The following is a 24602-nucleotide window of genomic DNA, read 5'->3' as shown; positions in this document are numbered from 1 at the left end:
TCTGTATGGAGATTGTGCGGAGATTGTCTGTACGGAGATTGTCTGTGCGGAGATTGTCTGTACGGAGATTGTCTGTACGGAGATTGTCTGTACGGAGATTGTCTGTACGGAGATTGTCTGTATGGAGATTGTCTGTACGGAGATTGTCTGTACGGAGATTGTGCGGAGATTGTCTGTGCGGAGATTGTCTGTGCGGAGATTGTCTGTACGGAGATTGTCTGAACGGGGCGTGTCTGTACGGAGATTGCCTGAACGGGGCGTGTCTGTACGGAGATTGCCTGATCGGGGCGTGTCTGTACGGAGATTGTCTGTACGGGGCGTGTCTGTACGGACATTGTCTGTGAGGGGCGTGTCTGTACGGGGCGTGTCTGTACGGAGATTGTACGGGGCCGTTATAGTGGGTGGAGCTCTGTGTAGCTGTCTCCGGTCCTTATACTTTCAACGGGAGCAAGATGGCGCCTAGAGGGACGAGTACGGGGGTCCTGGTCCTGCTGCTGCTGCTGCTGCACGGTGAGGAGCGGGGGCCATTGTGTGTTGTGCTCTGTGCAGAGCATCCTCCTACTTCACAGAGATGAGTGTACTGTGTATAAGCTGTACTGTCTGTATACAGATATGTGTACTGGGTATATACTGATATATGTGACGTAGAGAGGACACGGGATGTGAGTGTATAGATGTATACTCCGTGTATGTGACGTAGAGAGGACACGGGGTGTGAGTGTATAGATGTATGCTCCGTGTATGTGACGTAGAGCGGACACGGGGTGTGGGTGTATAGATGTATACTCCGTGTATGTGACGTAGAGAGGACACGGGGTGTGAGTGTATAGATGTATACGCTGTGTATGTGACGTAGAGCGGACACGGGGTGTGAGTGTATAGATGTATGCTCCGTGTATGTGACGTAGAGAGGACACTGGGTGTGAGTGTATAGATGTATACTCCGTGTATGTGACGCAGAGAGGACACGGGGTGTGAGTGTATAGATGTATACTCCGTGTATGTGATGTAGAGAGGACACGGGGTGTGAGTGTATAGATGTATACTCCGTGTATGTGACGTAGAGAGGACACAGGGTGTGGGTGTATAGATGTATACTCCGTGTATGTGACGTAGAGAGGACACGGGGTGTGAGTGTATAGATGTATACTCCGTGTATGTGATGTAGAGAGGACACGGGGTGTGAGTGTATAGATGTATGCTCCGTGTATGTGACGTAGAGAGGACACGGGGTGTGAGTGTATAGATGTATACTCCGTGTATGTGACGTAGAGAGGACACGGGGTGTGAGTGTATAGATGTATGCTCCGTGTATGTGACGTAGAGCGGACACGGGGTGTGAGTGTATAGATGTATACTCCGTGTATGTGACGTAGAGAGGACACGGGGTGTGAGTGTATAGATGTATGCTCCGTGTATGTGACGTAGAGAGGACACGGGGTGTGAGTGTATAGATGTATCCTCCGTGTATGTGACGTAGAGAGGACACGGGGTGTGAGTGTATAGATGTATACTCCGTGTATGTGACGTAGAGCGGACACGGGGTGTGAGTGTATAGATGTATGCTCCGTGTATGTGACGTAGAGAGGACACGGGGTGTGAGTGTATAGATGTATACACCGTGTATGTGACGTAGAGAGGACACGGGGTGTGAGTGTATAGATGAATGCTCCGTGTATGTGACGTAGAGCGGACACGGGGTGTGAGTGTATAGATGTATACTCCGTGTATGTGACGTAGAGAGGACACGGGGTGTGAGTGTATAGATGTATACGCCGTGTATGTGACGTAGAGAGGACACGGGGTGTGAGTGTATAGATGTATACTCCGTGTATGTGACGTAGAGCGGACACGGGGTGTGAGTGTATAGATGTATGCTCCGTGTATGTGACGTAGAGAGGACACGGGGTGTGAGTGTATAGATGTATACTCCGTGTATGTGACGTAGAGCGGACACGGGGTGTGAGTGTATAGATGTATACGCCGTGTATGTGACGTAGAGAGGACACGGGGTGTGAGTGTATAGATGTATACTCCGTGTATGTGACGTAGAGAGGACACGGGGTGTGAGTGTATAGATGTATACGCCGTGTATGTGACGTAGAGAGGACACGGGGTGTGAGTGTATAGATGTATACTCCGTGTATGTGACGTAGAGAGGACACGGGGTGTGAGTGTATAGATGTATACTCCGTGTATGTGATGTAGAGAGGACACGGGGTGTGAGTGTATAGATGTATCCTCCGTGTATGTGACGTAGAGAGGACACGGGGTGTGAGTGTATAGATGTATGCTCCGTGTATGTGACGTAGAGAGGACACTGGGTGTGAGTGTATAGATGTATACTCCGTGTATGTGACATAGAGAGGACGCGGGCTGTGAGTGTATAGATGTATACTCCGTGTATGTGATGTAGAGAGGACGCGGGCTGTGAGTGTATAGATGTATGTGATGTAGAGAGGACACGGGGTGTGAGTGTATAGATGTATGCTCCGTGTATGTGATGTAGAGAGGACGCGGGGTGTGAGTGTATAGGTGTATCCTCCGTGTATGTGACGTAGAGAGGACACTGGGTGTGAGTGTATAGATGCATGTGACATAGAGAGGACACGGGGTGTGAGTGTATAGATGTATACTCCGTGTATATTATGTAGAGAGGACACGGGGTGTGAGTGTATAGATGTATACTCCGTGTATATTATGTAGAGAGGACACGGGGTGTGAGTGTATAGATGTATGCTCCGTGTATGTGACGTAGAGAGGACGCGGGCTGTGAGTGTATAGATGTATACGTCGTGTATGTGACGTAGAGAGGACACGGGGTGTGAGTGTATAGGTGTATGTGACGTAGAGAGGACACGGGGTGTGAGTGTATAGATGTATACGCCGTGTATGTGACGTAGAGAGGACACGGGGTGTGAGTGTATAGATGTATACGCCGTGTATGTGACGTAGAGAGGACACGGGGTGTGAGCGTATAGATGTATGTGACGTAGAGAGGACACGGGGTGTGAGTGTATAGATGCATGTGACGTAGAGAGGACACGGGGTGTGAGTGTATAGATGTATACTCCGTGTATGTGACGTAGAGAGGACACGGGGTGTGAGTGTATAGATGTATACGCCGTGTATGTGACGTAGAGAGGACACGGGGTGTGAGTGTATAGATGTATACTCCGTGTATGTGACGTAGAGAGGACACGGGGTGTGAGTGTATAGATGTATACGCCGTGTATGTGACGTAGAGAGGACACGGGGTGTGAGTGTATAGATGTATACGCCGTGTATGTGATGTAGAGCGGACACGGGGTGTGAGTGTATAGATGTATGTGACGTAGAGAGGACACTGGGTGTGAGTGTATAGATGTATACGCCGTGTATGTGACGTAGAGAGGACACGGGGTGTGAGTGTATAGATGTATGCTCCGTGTATGTGATGTAGAGAGGACACGGGGTGTGAGTGTATAGATGTATACGCCGTGTATGTGATGTAGAGAGGACATGGGGTGTGAGTGTATAGATGTATGCTCCGTGTATGTGACGTAGAGAGGACACGGGGTGTGAGTGTATAGATGTATACGCCGTGTATGTGACGTAGAGAGGACACGGGGTGTGAGTGTATAGATGTATACGCCGTGTATGTGATGTAGAGAGGACACGGGGTGTGTGTGTATAGATGTATACGTCGTGTATGTGACGTAGAGAGGACACGGGGTGTGAGTGTATAGATGTATGTGACGTAGAGAGGACACGGGGTGTGAGTGTATAGATGTATATGCCGTGTATGTGACGTAGAGAGGACACGGGGTGTGAGTGTATAGATGTATACGTCGTGTATGTGACGTAGAGAGGACACGGGGTGTGAGTGTATAGATGTATACTCCGTGTATGTGACGTAGAGAGGACACGGGGTGTGAGTGTATAGATGTATACGCCGTGTATGTGATGTAGAGGGGACACGGGGTGTGAGTGTATAGATGTATACGCCGTGTATGTGACGTAGAGAGGACACGGGGTGTGAGTGTATAGATGTATACGCTGTGTATGTGACGTAGAGAGGACACGGGGTGTGAGCGTATAGATGTATGTGACGTAGAGAGGACACGGGGTGTGAGTGTATAGATGCATGTGACGTAGAGAGGACACGGGGTGTGAGTGTATAGATGTATACTCCGTGTATGTGACGTAGAGAGGACACTGGGTGTGAGTGTATAGATGTATACTCCGTGTATGTGACGTAGAGAGGACACGGGGTGTGAGTGTATAGATGTATACGCCGTGTATGTGATGTAGAGAGGACACGGGGTGTGAGTGTATAGATGTATACTCCGTGTATGTGACGTAGAGAGGACACGGGGTGTGAGTGTATAGATGTATACGCCGTGTATGTGACGTAGAGAGGACACGGGGTGTGAGTGTATAGATGTATACTCCGTGTATGTGACGTAGAGAGGACACGGGGTGTGAGTGTATAGATGTATACGCCGTGTATGTGATGTAGAGAGGACACGGGGTGTGTGTGTATAGATGTATACGTCGTGTATGTGACGTAGAGAGGACACGGGGTGTGAGTGTATAGATGTATGTGACGTAGAGAGGACACGGGGTGTGAGTGTATAGATGTATACGTCGTGTATGTGACGTAGAGAGGACACGGGGTGTGTGTGTATAGATGTATACGTCGTGTATGTGACGTAGAGAGGACACGGGGTGTGAGTGTATAGATGTATATGCCGTGTATGTGACGTAGAGAGGACACGGGGTGTGAGTGTATAGATGTATACGTCGTGTATGTGACGTAGAGAGGACACGGGGTGTGAGTGTATAGATGTATACTCCGTGTATGTGACGTAGAGAGGACACGGGGTGTGAGTGTATAGATGTATACGCCGTGTATGTGATGTAGAGGGGACACGGGGTGTGAGTGTATAGATGTATACTCAGTGTATGTGACGTAGAGAGGACACGGGGTGTGTGTGTATAGATGTATACGTTGTGTATGTGACGTAGAGAGGACACGGGGTGTGAGTGTATAGATGTATATGCCGTGTATGTGACGTAGAGAGGACACGGGGTGTGAATGTGTAGATGTATACGTCGTGTATGTGACGTAGAGAGGACACGGGGTGTGAGTGTGTAGATGTATACGTCGTGTATGTGACGTAGAGAGGACACGGGGTGTGAGTGTTTAGATGTATACTCCGTGTATGTGACGTAGAGAGGACACTGGGTGTGAGTGTGTAGATGTATACGCCGTGTATGTGACGTAGAGAGGACACGGGGTGTGAGTGTGTAGATGTATACGCCGTGTATGTGATGTAGAGAGGACACGGGGTGTGAGTGTGTAGATGTATACGTCGTGTATGTGACGTAGAGAGGACACGGGGTGTGAGTGTGTAGATGTATACGCCGTGTATGTGATGTAGAGAGGACACGGGGTGTTAGTGTATAGATGTATACTCCGTGTATGTGACGTAGAGAGGACACTGGGTGTGAGTGTATAGATGTATACGCCGTGTATGTGATGTAGAGAGGACACTGGGTGTGAGTGTATAGATGTATACGCCGTGTATGTGACGTAGAGAGGACACGGGGTGTGAGTGTATAGATGTATGTGACGTAGAGAGGACACGGGGTGTGAGTGTATAGATGTATACGCCGTGTATGTGATGTAGAGAGGACACGGGGTGTGAGTGTATAGATGTATGTGACGTAGAGAGGACACGGGGTGTGAGTGTATAGATGTATACGCCGTGTATGTGACGTAGAGAGGACACGGGGTGTGAGTGTATAGATGTATACGTCGTGTATGTGACGTAGAGAGGACACGGGGTGTGAGTGTATAGATGTATGTGATGTAGAGAGGACACGGGGTGTGAGTGTATAGATGTATATGCCGTGTATGTGATGTAGAGAGGACACGGGGTGTGAGTGTATAGATGTATGTGACGTAGAGAGGACACGGGGTGTGAGTGTATAGATGTATACGCCATGTATGTGACGTAGAGAGGACACGGGGTGTGAGTGTATAGATGTATACGCCATGTATGTGACGTAGAGAGGACACGGGCTGTGAGTGTATAGATGTATACGCCATGTATGTGACGTAGAGAGGACACGGGGTGTGAGTGTATAGATGTATACGCCGTGTATGTGACGTAGAGAGGACACGGGGTGTGAGTGTATAGATGTATACGCCGTGTATGTGACGTAGAGAGGACACGGGGTGTGAGTGTATAGATGTATACGCCGTCTATGTGACGTAGAGAGGACACGGGGTGTGAGTGTATAGATGTATACGTCGTGTATGTGACGTAGAGAGGACACGGGGTGTGAGTGTATAGATGTATACGTCGTGTATGTGACGTAGAGAGGACACGGGGTGTGAGTGTATAGATGTATACGCCGTGTATGTGACGTAGAGAGGACACGGGGTGTGAGTATATAGATGTATACGTCGTGTATGTGACATAGAGAGGACACGGGGTGTGAGTGTATAGATGTATACGTCGTGTATGTGACGTAGAGAGGACACGGGGTGTGAGTGTATAGATGTATGTGACATAGAGAGGACACGGGGTGTGAGTGTATAGATGTATACGTCGTGTATGTGACGTAGAGAGGACACGGGGTGTGAGTGTATAGATGTATGTGACGTAGAGAGGACACGGGGTGTGAGTGTATAGATGTATGTGATGTAGAGAGGACACTGGGTGTGAGTGTATAGATGTATGTGACGTAGAGAGGACACGGGGTGTGAGTGTATAGATGTATACGCCGTGTATGTGACGTAGAGAGGACACGGGGTGTGAGTGTATAGATGTATGTGACGTAGAGAGGACACTGGGTGTGAGTGTATAGATGTATACGCCGTGTATGTGACGTAGAGAGGACACTGAGTGTGAGTGTATAGATGTATACGCCGTGTATGTGACGTAGAGCGGACACGGGGTGTGAGTGTATAGATGTATACGCCGTGTATGTGACGTAGAGAGGACACGGGGTGTGAGTGTATAGATGTATACGCCGTGTATGTGACGTAGAGAGGACACTGGGTGTGAGTGTATAGATGTATACGCCGTGTATGTGACGTAGAGCGGACACGGGGTGTGAGTGTATAGATGTATACGCCGTGTGAGTGTATAGATGTATGTGACGTAGAGAGGACACGGGGTGTGAATGTATAGATGTATACGCCGTGTATGTGACGTAGAGAGGACACTGGGTGTGAGTGTATAGATCTATACGCCGTGTATGTGACGTAGAGAGGACACTGGGTGTGAGTGTATAGATGTATACGCCGTGTATGTGACGTAGAGAGGACACGGGGTGTGAGTGTATAGATGTATTCCCTGTGTATGTGACGTAGAGAGGACACGGGGTGTGAGTGTATAGATGTATACGCCGTGTATGTGACGTAGAGAGGACAAGGCGTGTGAGTGTATAGATGTATACGCCGTGTATGTGACGTAGAGAGGACGCGGGGTGTGAGTGTATAGATGTGTATAGATGTATGTGACGTAGAGAGGACACGGGGTGTGAGTGTATAGATGTATACGCCGTGTATGTGACGTAGAGCGGACGCGGGGTGTGAGTGTATAGATGTGTATAGATGTATGTGACGTAGAGAGGACGCGGGGTGTGAGTGTATAGATGTATACTCCGTGTACGTGATGTAGAGAGGACACGGGGTGTGAGCTTGTAGATGTATACGCCGTGTATGTGACGTAGAGAGGACACGGGGTGTGAGTGTATAGATGTATACTCCGTGTATGTGATGTAGAATGGACACGGGGTGTGAGTGTATAGATGTATACGCCGTGTATCTGACGTAGAGAGGACACGGGGTGTGAGTGTATAGATGTATATGCCGTGTATGTGACGTAGAGAGGACACGGGGTGTGTGTGTATAGATGTATACGTCGTGTATGTGACGTAGAGAGGACACGGGGTGTGTGTGTATACATGTATATGCTGTGTATGTGACGTAGAGAGGACACGGGGTGTGAGTGTATAGATGTATACATCGTGTATGTGACGTAGAGAGGACACGGGGTGTGAGTGTATAGATGTATATGCCGTGTATGTGACGTAGAGAGGACACGGGGTGTGAGTGTATAGATGTATACGCCGTGTATGTGACGTAGAGAGGACACGGGGTGTGAGTGTATAGATGTATGTGACATAGAGAGGACACGGGGTGTGAGTGTATAGATGTATACGCCGTGTATGTGACGTAGAGCGGACGCGGGGTGTGAGTGTATAGATGTATACGCCGTGTATGTGACGTAGAGAGGACACGGGGTGTGAGTGTATAGATGTATACGTCGTGTATGTGACGTAGAGAGGACACTGGGTTTGAGTGTATAGATGTATACGCCGTGTATGTGACGTAGAGAGGACACGGGGTGTGAGTGTATAGATGTATTCCCTGTGTATGTGACGTAGAGAGGACACGGGGTGTGAGTGTATAGATGTATACGCCGTGTATGTGACGTAGAGAGGACAAGGCGTGTGAGTGTATAGATGTATACGCCGTGTATGTGACGTAGAGAGGACGCGGGGTGTGAGTGTATAGATGTGTATAGATGTATGTGACGTAGAGAGGACACGGGGTGTGAGTGTATAGATGTATACGCCGTGTATGTGACGTAGAGCGGACGCGGGGTGTGAGTGTATAGATGTGTATAGATGTATGTGACGTAGAGAGGACGCGGGGTGTGAGTGTATAGATGTATACTCCGTGTACGTGATGTAGAGAGGACACGGGGTGTGAGCGTGTAGATGTATACGCCGTGTATGTGACGTAGAGAGGACACGGGGTGTGAGTGTATAGATGTATACTCCGTGTATGTGATGTAGAATGGACACGGGGTGTGAGTGTATAGATGTATACGCCGTGTATCTGACGTAGAGAGGACACGGGGTGTGAGTGTATAGATGTATATGCCGTGTATGTGACGTAGAGAGGACACGGGGTGTGTGTGTATAGATGTATACGTCGTGTATGTGACGTAGAGAGGACACGGGGTGTGAGTGTATACATGTATATGCTGTGTATGTGACGTAGAGAGGACACGGGGTGTGAGTGTATAGATGTATACATCGTGTATGTGACGTAGAGAGGACACGGGGTGTGAGTGTATAGATGTATATGCCGTGTATGTGACGTAGAGAGGACACGGGGTGTGAGTGTATAGATGTATACGCCGTGTATGTGACGTAGAGAGGACACGGGGTGTGAGTGTATAGATGTATGTGACGTAGAGAGGACACGGGGTGTGAGTGTATAGATGTATACGCCGTGTATGTGACGTAGAGCGGACGCGGGGTGTGAGTGTATAGATGTATACGCCGTGTATGTGACGTAGAGAGGACACGGGGTGTGAGTGTATAGATGTATACGTCGTGTATGTGACGTAGAGAGGACACGGGGTGTGAGTGTATAGATGTATACTCCGTGTATGTGACGTAGAGGGGACACGGGGTGTGAGTGTATAGATGTATGTGACGTAGAGAGGACACGGTGTGTGAGTGTATAGATGTATGTGACGTAGAGAGGACACGGGTTGTGAGTGTATAGATGTATGTGACGTAGAGAGGACACGGGGTGTGAGTGTATAGATGTATACGTCGTGTATGTGACGTAGAGAGGACTCGGGTGTGAGTGTATAGATGTATATGCTGTGTATGTGATGTAGAGAGGACACGGGGTGTGTGTGTATAGATGTATACGTCGTGTATGTGACGTAGAGAGGACACGGGGTGTGAGTGTATAGATGTATACTCCGTGTATGTGACGTAGAGAGGACACGGGGTGTGAGTGTATAGATGTATACGCCGTGTATGTGACGTAGAGAGGACACGGGGTGTGAGTGTATAGATGTATACGCCGTGTATGTGATGTAGAGAGGACACTGGGTGTGAGTGTATAGATGTATACGCCGTGTATGTGATGTAGAGAGGACACGGGGTGTGTGTGTATAGATGTATACGACGTGTATGTGACGTAGAGAGGACACGGGGTGTGAGTGTATAGATGTATACGTCGTGTATGTGACGTAGAGAGGACACGGGGTGTGAGTGTATAGATGTATACGCCGTGTACGTGATGTAGAGAGGACACGGGGTGTGAGCGTGTAGATGTATACGCCGTGTATGTGACGTAGAGAGGACACGGGGTGTGAGTGTATAGATGTATACGCTGTGTATGTGATGTAGAGAGGACACGGGGTGTGAGTGTATAGATGTATACGTCGTGTATGTGACGTAGAGAGGACACGGGGTGTGAGTGTATAGATGTATGTGACGTAGAGAGGACACGGGGTGTGAGTGTATAGATGTATATGCCGTGTATGTGACGTAGAGAGGACACGGGGTGTGAGCGTATAGATGTATACGCCGTGTATGTGACGTAGAGAGGACACGGGGTGTGAGTGTATAGATGTATACGCCGTGTATGTGACGTAGAGAGGACACGGGGTGTTAGTGTATAGATGTATGTGACGTAGAGAGGACACGGGGTGTGAGTGTATAGATGTATACGCCGTGTATGTGACGTAGAGCGGAAGCGGGGTGTGAGTGTATAGATGTATACGCCGTGTATGTGACGTAGAGAGGACACGGGGTGTGAGTGTTAAGATGTATGTGACGTAGAGAGGACATGGGGTGTGAGTGTATAGATGTATACGCCGTGTATGTGACGTAGAGAGGACACGGGGTGTGAGTGTATAGATGTATACGCCGTGTATGTGACGTAGAGAGGACGCGGGGTGTGAGCGTGTAGATGTATGTGACGTAGAGAGGACACGGGGTGTGAGTGTATAGATGTAAATTCCGTGTATGTGACGTAGAGAGAACGCGGGGTGTGAGTGTATAGATGTATACGCCGTGTATGTGACGTAGAGCGGACACGGGGTGTGAGCGTATAGATGTATACGCCGTGTATGTGATGTAGAGCGGACACGGGGTGTGAGTGTATAGATGTATGTGATGTAGAGAGGACACGGGGTGTGAGTGTATAGATGTATACTCCGTGTATGTGACGTAGAGAGGACACGGGGTGTGAGTGTATAGATGTATACGCCGTGTATGTGACGTATAGCGGACACGGGGTTTGAGTGTATAGATGTATACGCAGTGTATGTGACGTAGAGAGGACACGGGGTGTGAGTGTATAGATGTATGTGACGTAGAGCGGACACGGGGTGTGAGTGTATAGATGTATACGCCGTGTATGTGATGTAGAGAGGACACGGGGTGTGAGTGTATAGATGTATACGCCGTGTATGTGACGTAGAGAGGACACGGGGTGTGAGTGTGTAGATGTATACGTCGTGTATGTGACGTAGAGAGGACACGGGGTGTGAGTGTATAGATGTATACGTCGTGTATGTGATGTAGAGAGGACACGGGGTGTGAGTGTATAGATGTATACTCCGTGTATGTGACGTAGAGAGGACACGGGGTGTGAGTGTATAGATGTATACGCCGTGTATGTGATGTAGAGAGGACACGGGGTGTGAGTGTATAGATGTATACGCCGTGTATGTGACGTAGAGAGGATACGGGGTGTGAGTGTATAGATGTATACGCCGTGTATGTGACTTAGAGAGGACACGGGGTGTGAGTGTATAGATGTATACGCCGTGTATGTGACGTAGAGAGGACACGGGGTGTGAGTGTATAGATGTATACGCCGTGTATGTGACGTAGAGAGGACACGGGGTTTGAGCGTATAGATGTATACGCCGTGTATGTGACGTAGAGAGGACACGGGGTGTGAGTGTATAGATGTATGTGACGTAGAGAGGACACGGGGTGTGAGTGTATAGATGTATACGCCGTGTATGTGACGTAGAGAGGACACGGGGTGTGAGTGTATAGATGTATGTGACGTAGAGAGGACACGGGGTGTGAGCGTATAGATGTATACGCCGTGTATGTGATGTAGAGAGGACACGGGGTGTGAGCGTATAGATGTATACGCCGTGTATGTGATGTAGAGAGGACACGGGGTGTGAGTGTATAGATGTATACTCCGTGTATGTGACGTAGAGAGGACACGGGATGTGATTGTATAGATGTATACTCCGTGTATGTGATGTAGAGAGGACGCGGGGTGTGAGTGTATAGATGTATGCTCCGTGTATGTGATGTAGAGAGGACGCGGGGTGTGAGTGTATAGATGTATACTCCGTGTATGTGACGTAGAGAGGACACGGGGTGTGAGTGTATAGATGTATACGCCGTGTATGTGACGTAGAGAGGACACGGGGTGTGAGTGTATAGATGTATACTCCGTGTATGTGACGTAGAGAGACACTGGGTGTGAGTGTATAGATGTATACTCCCTGTATGTGACGTAGAGAGGACACGGGATGTGAGTGTATAGATGTATACTCCGTGTATGTGACGTAGAGAGGACACTGGGTGTGAGTGTATAGATGTATACGCCGTGTATGTGACGTAGAGAGGACGCGGGGTGTAAGTGTATAGATGTATACTCCGTGTATGTGACGTAGAGAGGACACGGGGTGTGAGTGTATAGATGTATACTCCGTGTATGTGACGTAGAGAGGACACGGGGTGTGAGTGTATAGATGTATACTCCGTGTATGTGATGTAGAGAGGACACGGGGTGTGAGCGTATAGATGTATACGCCGTGTATGTGACGTAGAGAGGACACGGGGTGTGAGTGTATAGATGTATACTCCGTGTATGTGACGTAGAGAGGACACGGGGTGTGAGTGTATAGATGTATACGCCATGTATGTGACGTAGAGAGGACACGGGGTGTGAGTGTATAGATGTATACGCCGTGTATGTGATGTAGAGAGGACACGGGGTGTGAGTGTATAGATGTATGTGACATAGAGAGGACACGGGGTGTGAGTGTATAGATGTATAAGCCGTGTATGTGACGTATTGAGGACAAGGGGTGTGAGTGTATAGATGTATACGCCGTGTATGTGATGTAGAGAGGACGCGGGGTGTGAGTGTATAGATGTATGTGACATAGAGAGGACACGGGGTGTGAGTGTATAGATGTATGTGACGTAGAGAGGACACGGGGTGTGAGTGTATAGATGTATGCTCCGTGTATGTGACGTAGAGAGGACACGGGGTGTGAGTGTATAGATGTATACTCCGTGTATGTGATGTAGAGAGGACACGGGGTGTGAGTGTATAGATGTATACGCCGTGTATGTGACGTAGAGAGGACACTGGGTGTGAGTGTATAGATGTATACGCCGTGTATGTGACGTAGAGAGGACACTGGGTGTGAGTGTATAGATGTATGTGACGTAGAGAGGACACGGGGTGTGAGTGTATAGATGTATACTCCGTGTATGTGACGTAGAGAGGACACGGGGTGTGAGTGTATAGATGTATACTCCGTGTATGTGACGTAGAGAGGACTCGGGGTGTGAGTGTATAGATGTATACTCCGTGTATGTGACGTAGAGAGGACTCGGGGTGTGAGTGTATAGATGTATGCTCCGTGTATGTGATGTAGAGAGGACGCGGGGTGTGAGTGTATAGATGTATACTCCGTGTATGTGACGTAGAGAGGACACGGGGTGTGAGTGTATAGATGTATACGCCGTGTATGTGACGTAGAGAGGACACGGGGTGTGAGTGTATAGATGTATACTCCGTGTATGTGACGTAGAGAGACACTGGGTGTGAGTGTATAGATGTATACTCCGTGTATGTGACGTAGAGAGGACACGGGATGTGAGTGTATAGATGTATACTCCGTGTATGTGATGTAGAGAGGACGCGGGGTGTGAGTGTATAGATGTATGCTCCGTGTATGTGATGTAGAGAGGACGCGGGGTGTGAGTGTATAGATGTATACTCCGTGTATGTGACGTAGAGAGGACACGGGGTGTGAGTGTATAGATGTATACGCCGTGTATGTGACGTAGAGAGGACACGGGGTGTGAGTGTATAGATGTATACTCCGTGTATGTGACGTAGAGAGACACTGGGTGTGAGTGTATAGATGTATACTCCGTGTATGTGACGTAGAGAGGACACGGGATGTGAGTGTATAGATGTATACTCCGTGTATGTGACGTAGAGAGGACACTGGGTGTGAGTGTATAGATGTATACGCCGTGTATGTGACGTAGAGAGGACGCGGGGTGTAAGTGTATAGATGTATACTCCGTGTATGTGACGTAGAGAGGACACGGGGTGTGAGTGTATAGATGTATACTCCGTGTATGTGACGTAGAGAGGACACTGGGTGTGAGTGTATAGATGTATACGCCGTGTATGTGACGTAGAGAGGACGCGGGGTGTGAGTGTATAGATGTATACTCCGTGTATGTGACGTAGAGAGGACACTGGGTGTGAGTGTATAGATGTATACGCCGTGTATGTGACGTAGAGAGGACGCGGGGTGTGAGTGTATAGATGTATACTCCGTGTATGTGACGTAGAGAGGACACGGGGTGTGAGTGTATAGATGTATGTGACGTAGAGAGGACACGGGGTGTGAGTGTATAGATGTATGTGACGTAGAGAGGACACGGGGTGTGAGTGTATAGATGTATGCTCCGTGTATGTGATGTAGAGAGGACACTGGGTGTGGGTGTATAGATGTATACTCCGTGTATGTGACGTAGAGAGGACACGGGGTGTGAGTGTATAGATGTATACTCCGTGTATGTGACGTAGAGAGGACACGGGGTGTGAGTGTATAGATGTATGTGACGTAGAGAGGACACGGGGTGTGAGTGTATAGATGTATGTGATGTAGAGAGGACACTGGGTGTGGGTGTATAGATGTATACTCCGTGTATGTGACGTAGAGAGGACACGGGGTGTGAGTGTATAGATGTATACGCCGTGTATGTGACGTAGAGAGGACACTGGGTGTGAGTGTATAGATGTATACTCCGTGTATGTGACGCAGAGAGGACACGGGGTGTGAGTGTATAGATGTATACTCCGTGTATGTGACGTAGAGAGGACGCGGGGTGTGAGTGTATAGTTGTATACTCCGTGTATGTGACGTAGAGAGGACTCTGGGTGTGAGTGTATAGATGTATACTCCGTGTATGTGACGTAGAGAGGACACGGGGTGTGAGTGTATAGATGTATACTCCGTGTATGTGACGTAGAGAGGACACTGGGTGTGAGTGTATAGATGTATACTCCGTGTATGTGACGTAGAGAGGACACGGGGTGTGAGTGTATAGATGTATGTGACGTAGAGAGGACACGGGGTGTGAGTGTATAGATGTATACTCCTTGTATGTGACGTAGAGAGGACACGGGGTGTGAGTGTATAGATGTATGCTCCGTGTATGTGATGTAGAGAGGACACGGGGTGTGAGTGTATAGATGTATGTGACGTAGAGAGGACACGGGGTGTGAGTGTATAGATGTATACTCCTTGTATGTGACGTAGAGAGGACACGGGGTGTGAGTGTATAGATGTATGCTCCGTGTATGTGATGTAGAGAGGACGCGGGGTGTGAGTGTATAGATGTATGCTCCGTGTATGTGATGTAGAGAGGACGCACGGTGTGAGTGTATAGATGTATGTGACGTAGAGAGGACGCGGGGTGTGAGTGTATAGATGTATGTGACGTAGAGAGGACACGGGGTGTGAGTGTATAGATGTATGCTCCGTGTATGTGATGTAGAGAGGACACTGGGTGTGAGTGTATAGATGTATACGTCGTGTATGTGACGTAGAGAGGACACGGGGTGTGAGTGTATAGATGTATACTCCTTGTATGTGACGTAGAGAGGACACGGGGTGTGAGTGTATAGATGTATGCTCCGTGTATGTGATGTAGAGAGGACACGGGGTGTGAGTGTATAGATGTATACTCCGTGTATGTGACGTAGAGAGGACACGGGGTGTGAGTGTATAGATGTATACGCCGTGTATGTGACGTAGAGAGGACACGGGGTGTGAGTGTATAGATGTATGTGACGTAGAGAGGACACGGGGTGTGAGCGTATAGATGTATACGCCGTGTATGTGATGTAGAGAGGACACGGGGTGTGAGCGTATAGATGTATACGCCGTGTATGTGATGTAGAGAGGACACGGGGTGTGAGCGTATAGATGTATACGCCGTGTATGTGACGTAGAGAGGACACGGGGTGTGAGTGTATAGATGTATACTCCGTGTATGTGATGTAGAGAGGACACGGGGTGTGAGCGTATAGATGTATACGCCGTGTATGTGACGTAGAGAGGACACGGGGTGTGAGTGTATAGATGTATACTCCGTGTATGTGACGTAGAGAGGACACGGGGTGTGAGTGTATAGATGTATACGCCATGTATGTGACGTAGAGAGGACACGGGGTGTGAGTGTATAGATGTATACGCCGTGTATGTGATGTAGAGAGGACACGGGGTGTGAGTGTATAGATGTATAAGCCGTGTATGTGACGTATTGAGGACAAGGGGTGTGAGTGTATAGATGTATACGCCGTGTATGTGATGTAGAGAGGACGCGGGGTGTGAGTGTATAGATGTATGTGACATAGAGAGGACACGGGGTGTGAGTGTATAGATGTATGTGACGTAGAGAGGACACGGGGTGTGAGTGTATAGATGTATGCTCCGTGTATGTGACGTAGAGAGGACACGGGGTGTGAGTGTATAGATGTATACTCCGTGTATGTGATGTAGAGAGGACACGGGGTGTGAGTGTATAGATGTATACGCCGTGTATGTGACGTAGAGAGGACACTGGGTGTGAGTGTATAGATGTATACGCCGTGTATGTGACGTAGAGAGGACACTGGGTGTGAGTGTATAGATGTATACTCCGTGTATGTGACGTAGAGAGGACACGGGGTGTGAGTGTATAGATGTATACTCCGTGTATGTGACGTAGAGAGGACACGGGGTGTGAGTGTATAGATGTATACTCCGTGTATGTGACGTAGAGAGGACTCGGGGTGTGAGTGTATAGATGTATGCTCCGTGTATGTGATGTAGAGAGGACGCGGGGTGTGAGTGTATAGATGTATACTCCGTGTATGTGACGTAGAGAGGACACGGGGTGTGAGTGTATAGATGTATACGCCGTGTATGTGACGTAGAGAGGACACGGGGTGTGAGTGTATAGATGTATACTCCGTGTATGTGACGTAGAGAGACACTGGGTGTGAGTGTATAGATGTATACTCCGTGTATGTGACGTAGAGAGGACACGGGATGTGAGTGTATAGATGTATACTCCGTGTATGTGATGTAGAGAGGACGCGGGGTGTGAGTGTATAGATGTATACGCCGTGTATGTGATGTAGAGAGGACGCGAGGTGTGAGTGTATAGATGTATACTCCGTGTATGTGACGTAGAGAGGACACGGGGTGTGAGTGTATAGATGTATACGCCGTGTATGTGACGTAGAGAGGACACGGGGTGTGAGTGTATAGATGTATACTCCGTGTATGTGACGTAGAGAGGACACGGGATGTGAGTGTATAGATGTATACTCCGTGTATGTGACGTAGAGAGGACACTGGGTGTGAGTGTATAGATGTATACGCCGTGTATGTGACGTAGAGAGGACACGGGGTGTGAGTGTATAGATGTATACTCCGTGTATGTGACGTAGAGAGGACACGGGATGTGAGTGTATAGATGTATACTCCGTGTATGTGACGTAGAGAGGACACTGGGTGTGAGTGTATAGATGTATACGCCGTGTATGTGACGTAGAGAGGACGCGGGGTGTAAGTGTATAGATGTATACTCCGTGTATGTGACGTAGAGAGGACACGGGATGTGAGTGTATAGATGTATACTCCGTGTATGTGACGTAGAGAGGACACGGGGTGTGAGTGTATAGATGTATACGCCGTGTATGTGACGTAGAGAGGACACGGGGTGTGAGTGTATAGATGTATACTCCGTGTATGTGACGTAGAGAGGACACGGGGTGTGAGTGTATAGATGTATACTCCGTGTATGTGACGTAGAGAGGACACGGGGTGTGAGTGTATAGATGTATACGCCGTGTATGTGACGTAGAGAGGACGCGGGGTGTGAGTGTATAGATGTATACTCCGTGTATGTGACGTAGAGAGGACACTGGGTGTGAGTGTATAGATGTATACGCCGTGTATGTGACGTAGAGAGGACGCGGGGTGTGAGTGTATAGATGTATACTCCGTGTATGTGACGTAGAGAGGACACGGGGTGTGAGTGTATAGATGTATGTGACGTAGAGAGGACACGGGGTGTGAGTGTATAGATGTATGTGACGTAGAGAGGACACGGGGTGTGAGTGTATAGATGTATGCTCCGTGTATGTGATGTAGAGAGGACACTGGGTGTGGGTGTATAGATGTATACTCCGTGTATGTGACGTAGAGAGGACACGGGGTGTGAGTGTATAGATGTATGTGACGTAGAGAGGACACGGGGTGTGAGTGTATAGATGTATGTGATGTAGAGAGGACACTGGGTGTGGGTGTATAGATGTATACTCCGTGTATGTGACGTAGAGAGGACACGGGGTGTGAGTGTATAGATGTATACGCCGTGTATGTGACGTAGAGAGGACACTGGGTGTGAGTGTATAGATGTATACTCCGTGTATGTGACGTAGAGAGGACACGGGGTGTGAGTGTATAGATGTATACGCCGTGTATGTGACGTAGAGAGGACACGGGGTGTGAGTGTATAGATGTATACTCCGTGTATGTGACGCAGAGAGGACACGGGGTGTGAGTGTATAGATGTATACTCCGTGTATGTGACGTAGAGAGGACGCGGGGTGTGAGTGTATAGTTGTATACTCCGTGTATGTGACGTAGAGAGGACTCTGGGTGTGAGTGTATAGATGTATACTCCGTGTATGTGACGTAGAGAGGACACGGGGTGTGAGTGTATAGATGTATACTCCGTGTATGTGACGTAGAGAGGACACTGGGTGTGAGTGTATAGATGTATACTCCGTGTATGTGACGTAGAGAGGACACGGGGTGTGAGTGTATAGATGTATACTCCGTGTATGTGACGTAGAGAGGACACGGGGTGTGAGTGTATAGATGTATGTGACGTAGAGAGGACACGGGGTGTGAGTGTATAGATGTATACTCCTTGTATGTGACGTAGAGAGGACACGGGGTGTGAGTGTATAGATGTATGCTCCGTGTATGTGATGTAGAGAGGACGCGGGGTGTGAGTGTATAGATGTATACTCCTTGTATGTGACGTAGAGAGGACACTGGGTGTGAGTGTATAGATGTATACGCCGTGTATGTGATGTAGAGAGGACGCGGGGTGTGAGTGTATAGATGTATGTGACGTAGAGAGGACGCGGGGTGTGAGTGTATAGATGTATGTGACGTAGAGAGGACACGGGGTGTGAGTGTATAGATGTATACGCCGTGTATGTGATGTAGAGAGGACACGGGGTGTGAGTGTATAGATGTATGCTCCGTGTATGTGATGTAGAGAGGACACTGGGTGTGAGTGTATAGATGTATACGTCGTGTATGTGACGTAGAGAGGACACGGGGTGTGAGTGTATAGATGTATACGTCGTGTATGTGACGTAGAGAGGACACGGGGTGTGAGTGTATAGATGTATGCTCCGTGTATGTGATGTAGAGAGGACACGGGGTGTGAGTGTATAGATGTATACTCCGTGTATGTGACGTAGAGAGGACACGGGGTGTGAGTGTATAGATGTATACGCTGTGTATGTGACGTAGAGAGGACACTGGGTGTGAGTGTATAGATGTATGCTCCGTGTATGTGACGTAGAGAGGACACGGGGTGTGAGTGTATAGATGTATATGCCGTGTATGTGACGTAGAGAGGACACGGGGTGTGAGTGTATAGATGTATATGCCGTGTATGTGACGTAGAGAGGACACGGGGTGTGAGTGTATAGATGTATGCTCCGTGTATGTGACGTAGAGAGGACACTGGGTGTGAGCGTGTAGATGTATGTGACGTAGAGAGTACACGGGGTGTGAGTGTATAGATGTATACTCCTTGTATGTGACGTAGAGAGGACACTGGGTGTGAGTGTATAGATGTATACTCCGTGTATGTGACGTAGAGAGGACACGGGGTGTGAGTGTATAGATGTATACTCCGTGTATGTGACGTAGAGAGGACACGGGGTGTGAGTGTATAGATGTATACGCCGTGTATGTGACGTAGAGAGGACACGGGGTGTGAGTGTATAGATGTATACTCCTTGTATGTGACGTAGAGAGGACACTGGGTGTGAGTGTATAGATGTATACTCCGTGTATGTGACGTAGAGAGGACACGGGGTGTGAGTGTATAGATGTATACTCCGTGTATGTGACGTAGAGAGGACACGGGGTGTGAGTGTATAGATGTTTGCTCCGTGTATGTGATGTAGAGAGGACGCGGGGTGTGAGTGTATAGATGTATGTGACGTAGAGAGGACACGGGGTGTGAGTGTATAGATGTATACTCCTTGTATGTGACGTAGAGAGGACACGGGGTGTGAGTGTATAGATGTATGCTCCGTGTATGTGATGTAGAGAGGACACGGGGTGTGAGTGTATAGATGTATACTCAGTGTATGTGATGTAGAGAGGACACGGGGTGTGAGTGTATAGATGTATACGCTGTGTATGTGACGTAGAGAGGACACGGGGTGTGAGTGTATAGATGTATATGCCGTGTATGTGATGTAGAGAGGACACTGGGTGTGAGTGTATAGATGTATACTCCGTGTATGTGACGTAGAGAGGACACGGGGTGTGAGTGTATAGATGTATACGCTGGGTGTGAGTGTATAGATATATACTCAGTGTATGTGACGTAGAGAGGACACGGGGTGTGAGTGTATAGATGTATACGCTGGGTGTGAGTGTATAGATATATACTCAGTGTATGTGATGTAGAGAGGACACGGGGTGTGAGTGTATAGATGTATACGCTGTGTATGTGACGTAGAGAGGACACTGGGTGTGAGTGTATAGATGTATGCTCCGTGTATGTGACGTAGAGAGGACACGGGGTGTGAGTGTATAGATGTATGCTCCGTGTATGTGACGTAGAGAGGACACGGGGTGTGAGTGTATAGATGTATGCTCCGTGTATGTGATGTAGAGAGGACACGGGGTGTGAGTGTATAGATGTATGCTCCGTGTATGTGACGTAGAGAGGACACTGGGTGTGAGCGTGTAGATGTATGTGACGTAGAGAGTACACGGGGTGTGAGTGTATAGATGTATACTCCTTGTATGTGACGTAGAGAGGACACGGGGTGTGAGTGTATAGATGTATGCTCCGTGTATGTGATGTAGAGAGGACGCGGGCTGTGAGTGTATAGATGTATACTCCTTGTATGTGACGTAGAGAGGACACGGGGTGTGAGTGTATAGATGTATCCTCCGTGTATGTGACGTAGAGAGGACACGTGGTGTGAGTGTATAGATGTATACTCAGTGTATGTGATGTAGAGAGGACACGGGGTGTGAGTGTATAGATGTATCCTCCGTGTATGTGATGTAGAGAGGACACGGGGTGTGAGTGTATAGATGTATACGCTGTGTATGTGACGTAGAGAGGACACTGGGTGTGAGTGTATAGATGTATACGCCGTGTATGTGATGTAGAGAGGACGCGGGCTGTGAGTGTATAGATGTATACTCCTTGTATGTGACGTAGAGAGGACACGGGGTGTGAGTGTATAGATGTATGCTCCGTGTATGTGATGTAGAGAGGACGCGGGCTGTGAGTGTATAGATGTATACTCCTTGTATGTGACGTAGAGAGGACACGGGGTGTGAGTGTATAGATGTATACTCCGTGTATGTGACGTAGAGAGGACACGGGGTGTGAGTGTATAGATGTATACGCTGTGTATGTGACGTAGAGAGGACACTGGGTGTGAGTGTATAGATGTATACGCCGTGTATGTGACGTAGAGAGGACACGGGGTGTGAGTGTATAGATGTATGCTTCGTGTATGTGATGTAGAGAGGACACGGGGTGTGAGTGTATAGATGTATACTCCGTGTATGTGACGTAGAGCGGACACGGGGTGTAAGTGTATAGATGTATACGCCGTGTATGTGACGTAGAGAGGACACTGGGTGTGAGTGTATAGATATATACTCCGTGTATGTGACGTAGAGAGGACACGGGGTGTGAGTGTATAGATGTATACGCCGTGTATGTGATGTAGAGAGGACACGGGGTGTGAGTGTATAGATGTATGCTCCGTGTATGTGACGTAGAGAGGACACTGGGTGTGAGTGTATAGATGTATACTCCGTGTATGTGACGTAGAGAGGACACGGGGTGTGAGTGTATAGATGTATACGCCGTGTATGTGACGTAGAGAGGACGCGGGCTGTGAGTGTATAGATGTATACTCCGTGTATGTGACGTAGAGAGGACACGGGGTGTGAGTGTATAGATGTATACGCCGTGTATGTGACGTAGAGAGGACACGGGGTGTGAGTGTATAGATGTATACGTCGTGTATGTGACGTAGAGAGGACACGGGGTGTGAGTGTATAGATGTATATGCCGTGTATGTGACGTAGAGAGGACACGGGGTGTGAGTGTATAGATGTATATGCCGTGTATGTGACGTAGAGAGGACACGGGGTGTGAGTGTATAGATGTATGCTCCGTGTATGTGACGTAGAGAGGACACGGGGTGTGAGTGTATAGATGTATGTGACGTAGAGAGGACACGGGGTGTGAGTGTATAGATGTACACTCCGTGTATGTGACGTAGAGAGGACGCGGGGTGTGAGTGTATAGATGTATACTCCGTGTATGTGACGTAGAGAGGACACGGGGTGTGAGTGTATAGATGTATACTCCGTGTATGTGACGTAGAGAGGACACGGGGTGTGAGTGTATAGATGTATACGCCGTGTATGTGATGTAGAGAGGACACTGGGTGTGAGTGTATAGATGTATACTCCGTGTATGTGACGTAGAGAGGACACTGGGTGTGAGTGTATAGATGTATACTCCGTGTATGTGACGTAGAGAGGACACGGGGTGTGAGTGTATAGATGTATACTCCGTGTATGTGACGTAGAGAGGACACGGGGTGTGAGTGTATAGATGTATACGCCGTGTATGTGACGTAGAGAGGACACGGGGTGTGAGTGTATAGATGTATACTCAGTGTATGTGATGTAGAGAGGACACGGGGTGTGAGTGTATAGATGTATACGCCGTGTATGTGATGTAGAGAGGACACGGGGTGTGAGTGTATAGATGTATACTCCGTGTATGTGACGTAGAGAGGACACGGGGTGTGAGTGTATAGATGTATACTCCGTGTATGTGACGTAGAGAGGACACTGGGTGTGAGTGTATAGATGTATGCTCCGTGTATGTGACGTAGAGAGGACACGGGGTGTGAGTGTATAGATGTATACTCAGTGTATGTGATGTAGAGAGGACACGGGGTGTGAGTGTATAGATGTATACGCTGTGTATGTGACGTAGAGAGGACACGGGGTGTGAGTGTATAGATGTATGCTCCGTGTATGTGACGTAGAGCGGACACGGGGTGTGAGTGTATAGATGTATACTCAGTGTATGTGACGTAGAGCGGACACGGGGTGTGGGTGTATAGATGTATGCTCCGTGTATGTGACGTAGAGAGGACACGGGGTGTGAGTGTATAGATGTATACGTCGTGTATGTGACGTAGAGCGGACACGGGGTGTGAGTGTATAGATGTATACGCCGTGTATGTGACGTAGAGAGGACACGGGGTGTGAGTGTATAGATGTATACGCCGTGTATGTGACGTAGAGAGGACACCGGGTGTGAGTGTATAGATGTATACGCCGTGTATGTGACGTAGAGAGGACACGGGGTGTGAGTGTATAGATGTATGTGACGTAGAGAGGACACGGGGTGTGAGTGTATAGATGTATACGCCGTGTATGTGACGTAGAGAGGACACGGGGTGTGAGCGTATAGATGTATGCTCCGTGTATGTGACGTAGAGCGGACACGGGGTGTGAGTGTATAGATGTATACGCCGTGTATGTGACGTAGAGAGGACACGGGGTGTGAGTGTATAGATGTATGCTCCGTGTATGTGACGTAGAGAGGACACGGGGTGTGAGTGTATAGATGTATACTCCGTGTATGTGACGTAGAGAGGACACGGGGTGTGAGTGTATAGATGTATGTGACGTAGAGAGGACACGGGGTGTGAGTGTATAGATGTATACGCCGTGTATGTGATGTAGAGAGGACACGGGGTGTGAGTGTATAGATGTATACGCCGTGTATGTGATGTAGAGAGGACGCGGGGTGTGAGTGTATAGATATATACTCCGTGTATGTGACGTAGAGAGGACACGGGGTGTGAGTGTATAGATGTATGCTCCGTGTATGTGACGTAGAGAGGACACGGGGTGTGAGTGTATAGATGTATACTCCGTGTATGTGATGTAGAGAGGACACGGGGTGAGTGTATAGATGTATACGCCGTGTATGTGACGTAGAGAGGACACGGGGTGTGAGTGTGTAGATGTATACTCCGTGTATGTGATGTAGAGAGGACACGGGGTGAGTGTATAGATGTATACGCCGTGTATGTGACGTAGAGAGGACACGGGGTG

The 24602-nt window shown here is 48.5% G+C and overlaps 1 protein-coding gene across 2 annotated transcripts in view; it reads left to right on the top strand.

Annotated features, from left to right (window-relative positions):
* Window positions 1–314: 314 nt before the first annotated feature.
* JAM3 (junctional adhesion molecule 3) overlaps window positions 315–24602 on the top strand; it is a 132128-nt gene continuing 107840 nt past the window's right edge. The window contains exon 1 of one of the 2 annotated variants that reach the window (XM_073657481.1): window positions 315–510. In XM_073657481.1, coding sequence (XP_073513582.1) covers window positions 453–510 — 58 coding nt within the window. In that variant the 5' untranslated portion in view covers window positions 315–452. The remainder of the gene's footprint in view (window positions 511–24602) is intronic. The other variant, XM_073657482.1, reaches the window with a different exon arrangement.

This window comes from Phyllobates terribilis, unplaced genomic scaffold (assembly GCF_046119375.1).
Source record: "Phyllobates terribilis strain yellow unplaced genomic scaffold, ASM4611937v1 Scaffold_12__6_contigs__length_324123572, whole genome shotgun sequence".
NCBI lineage: Eukaryota > Metazoa > Chordata > Amphibia > Anura > Dendrobatidae > Phyllobates > Phyllobates terribilis.
Note: the sequence above shows the minus strand (reverse complement) of the source record. Positions and strands in the feature narration are given on the sequence as shown.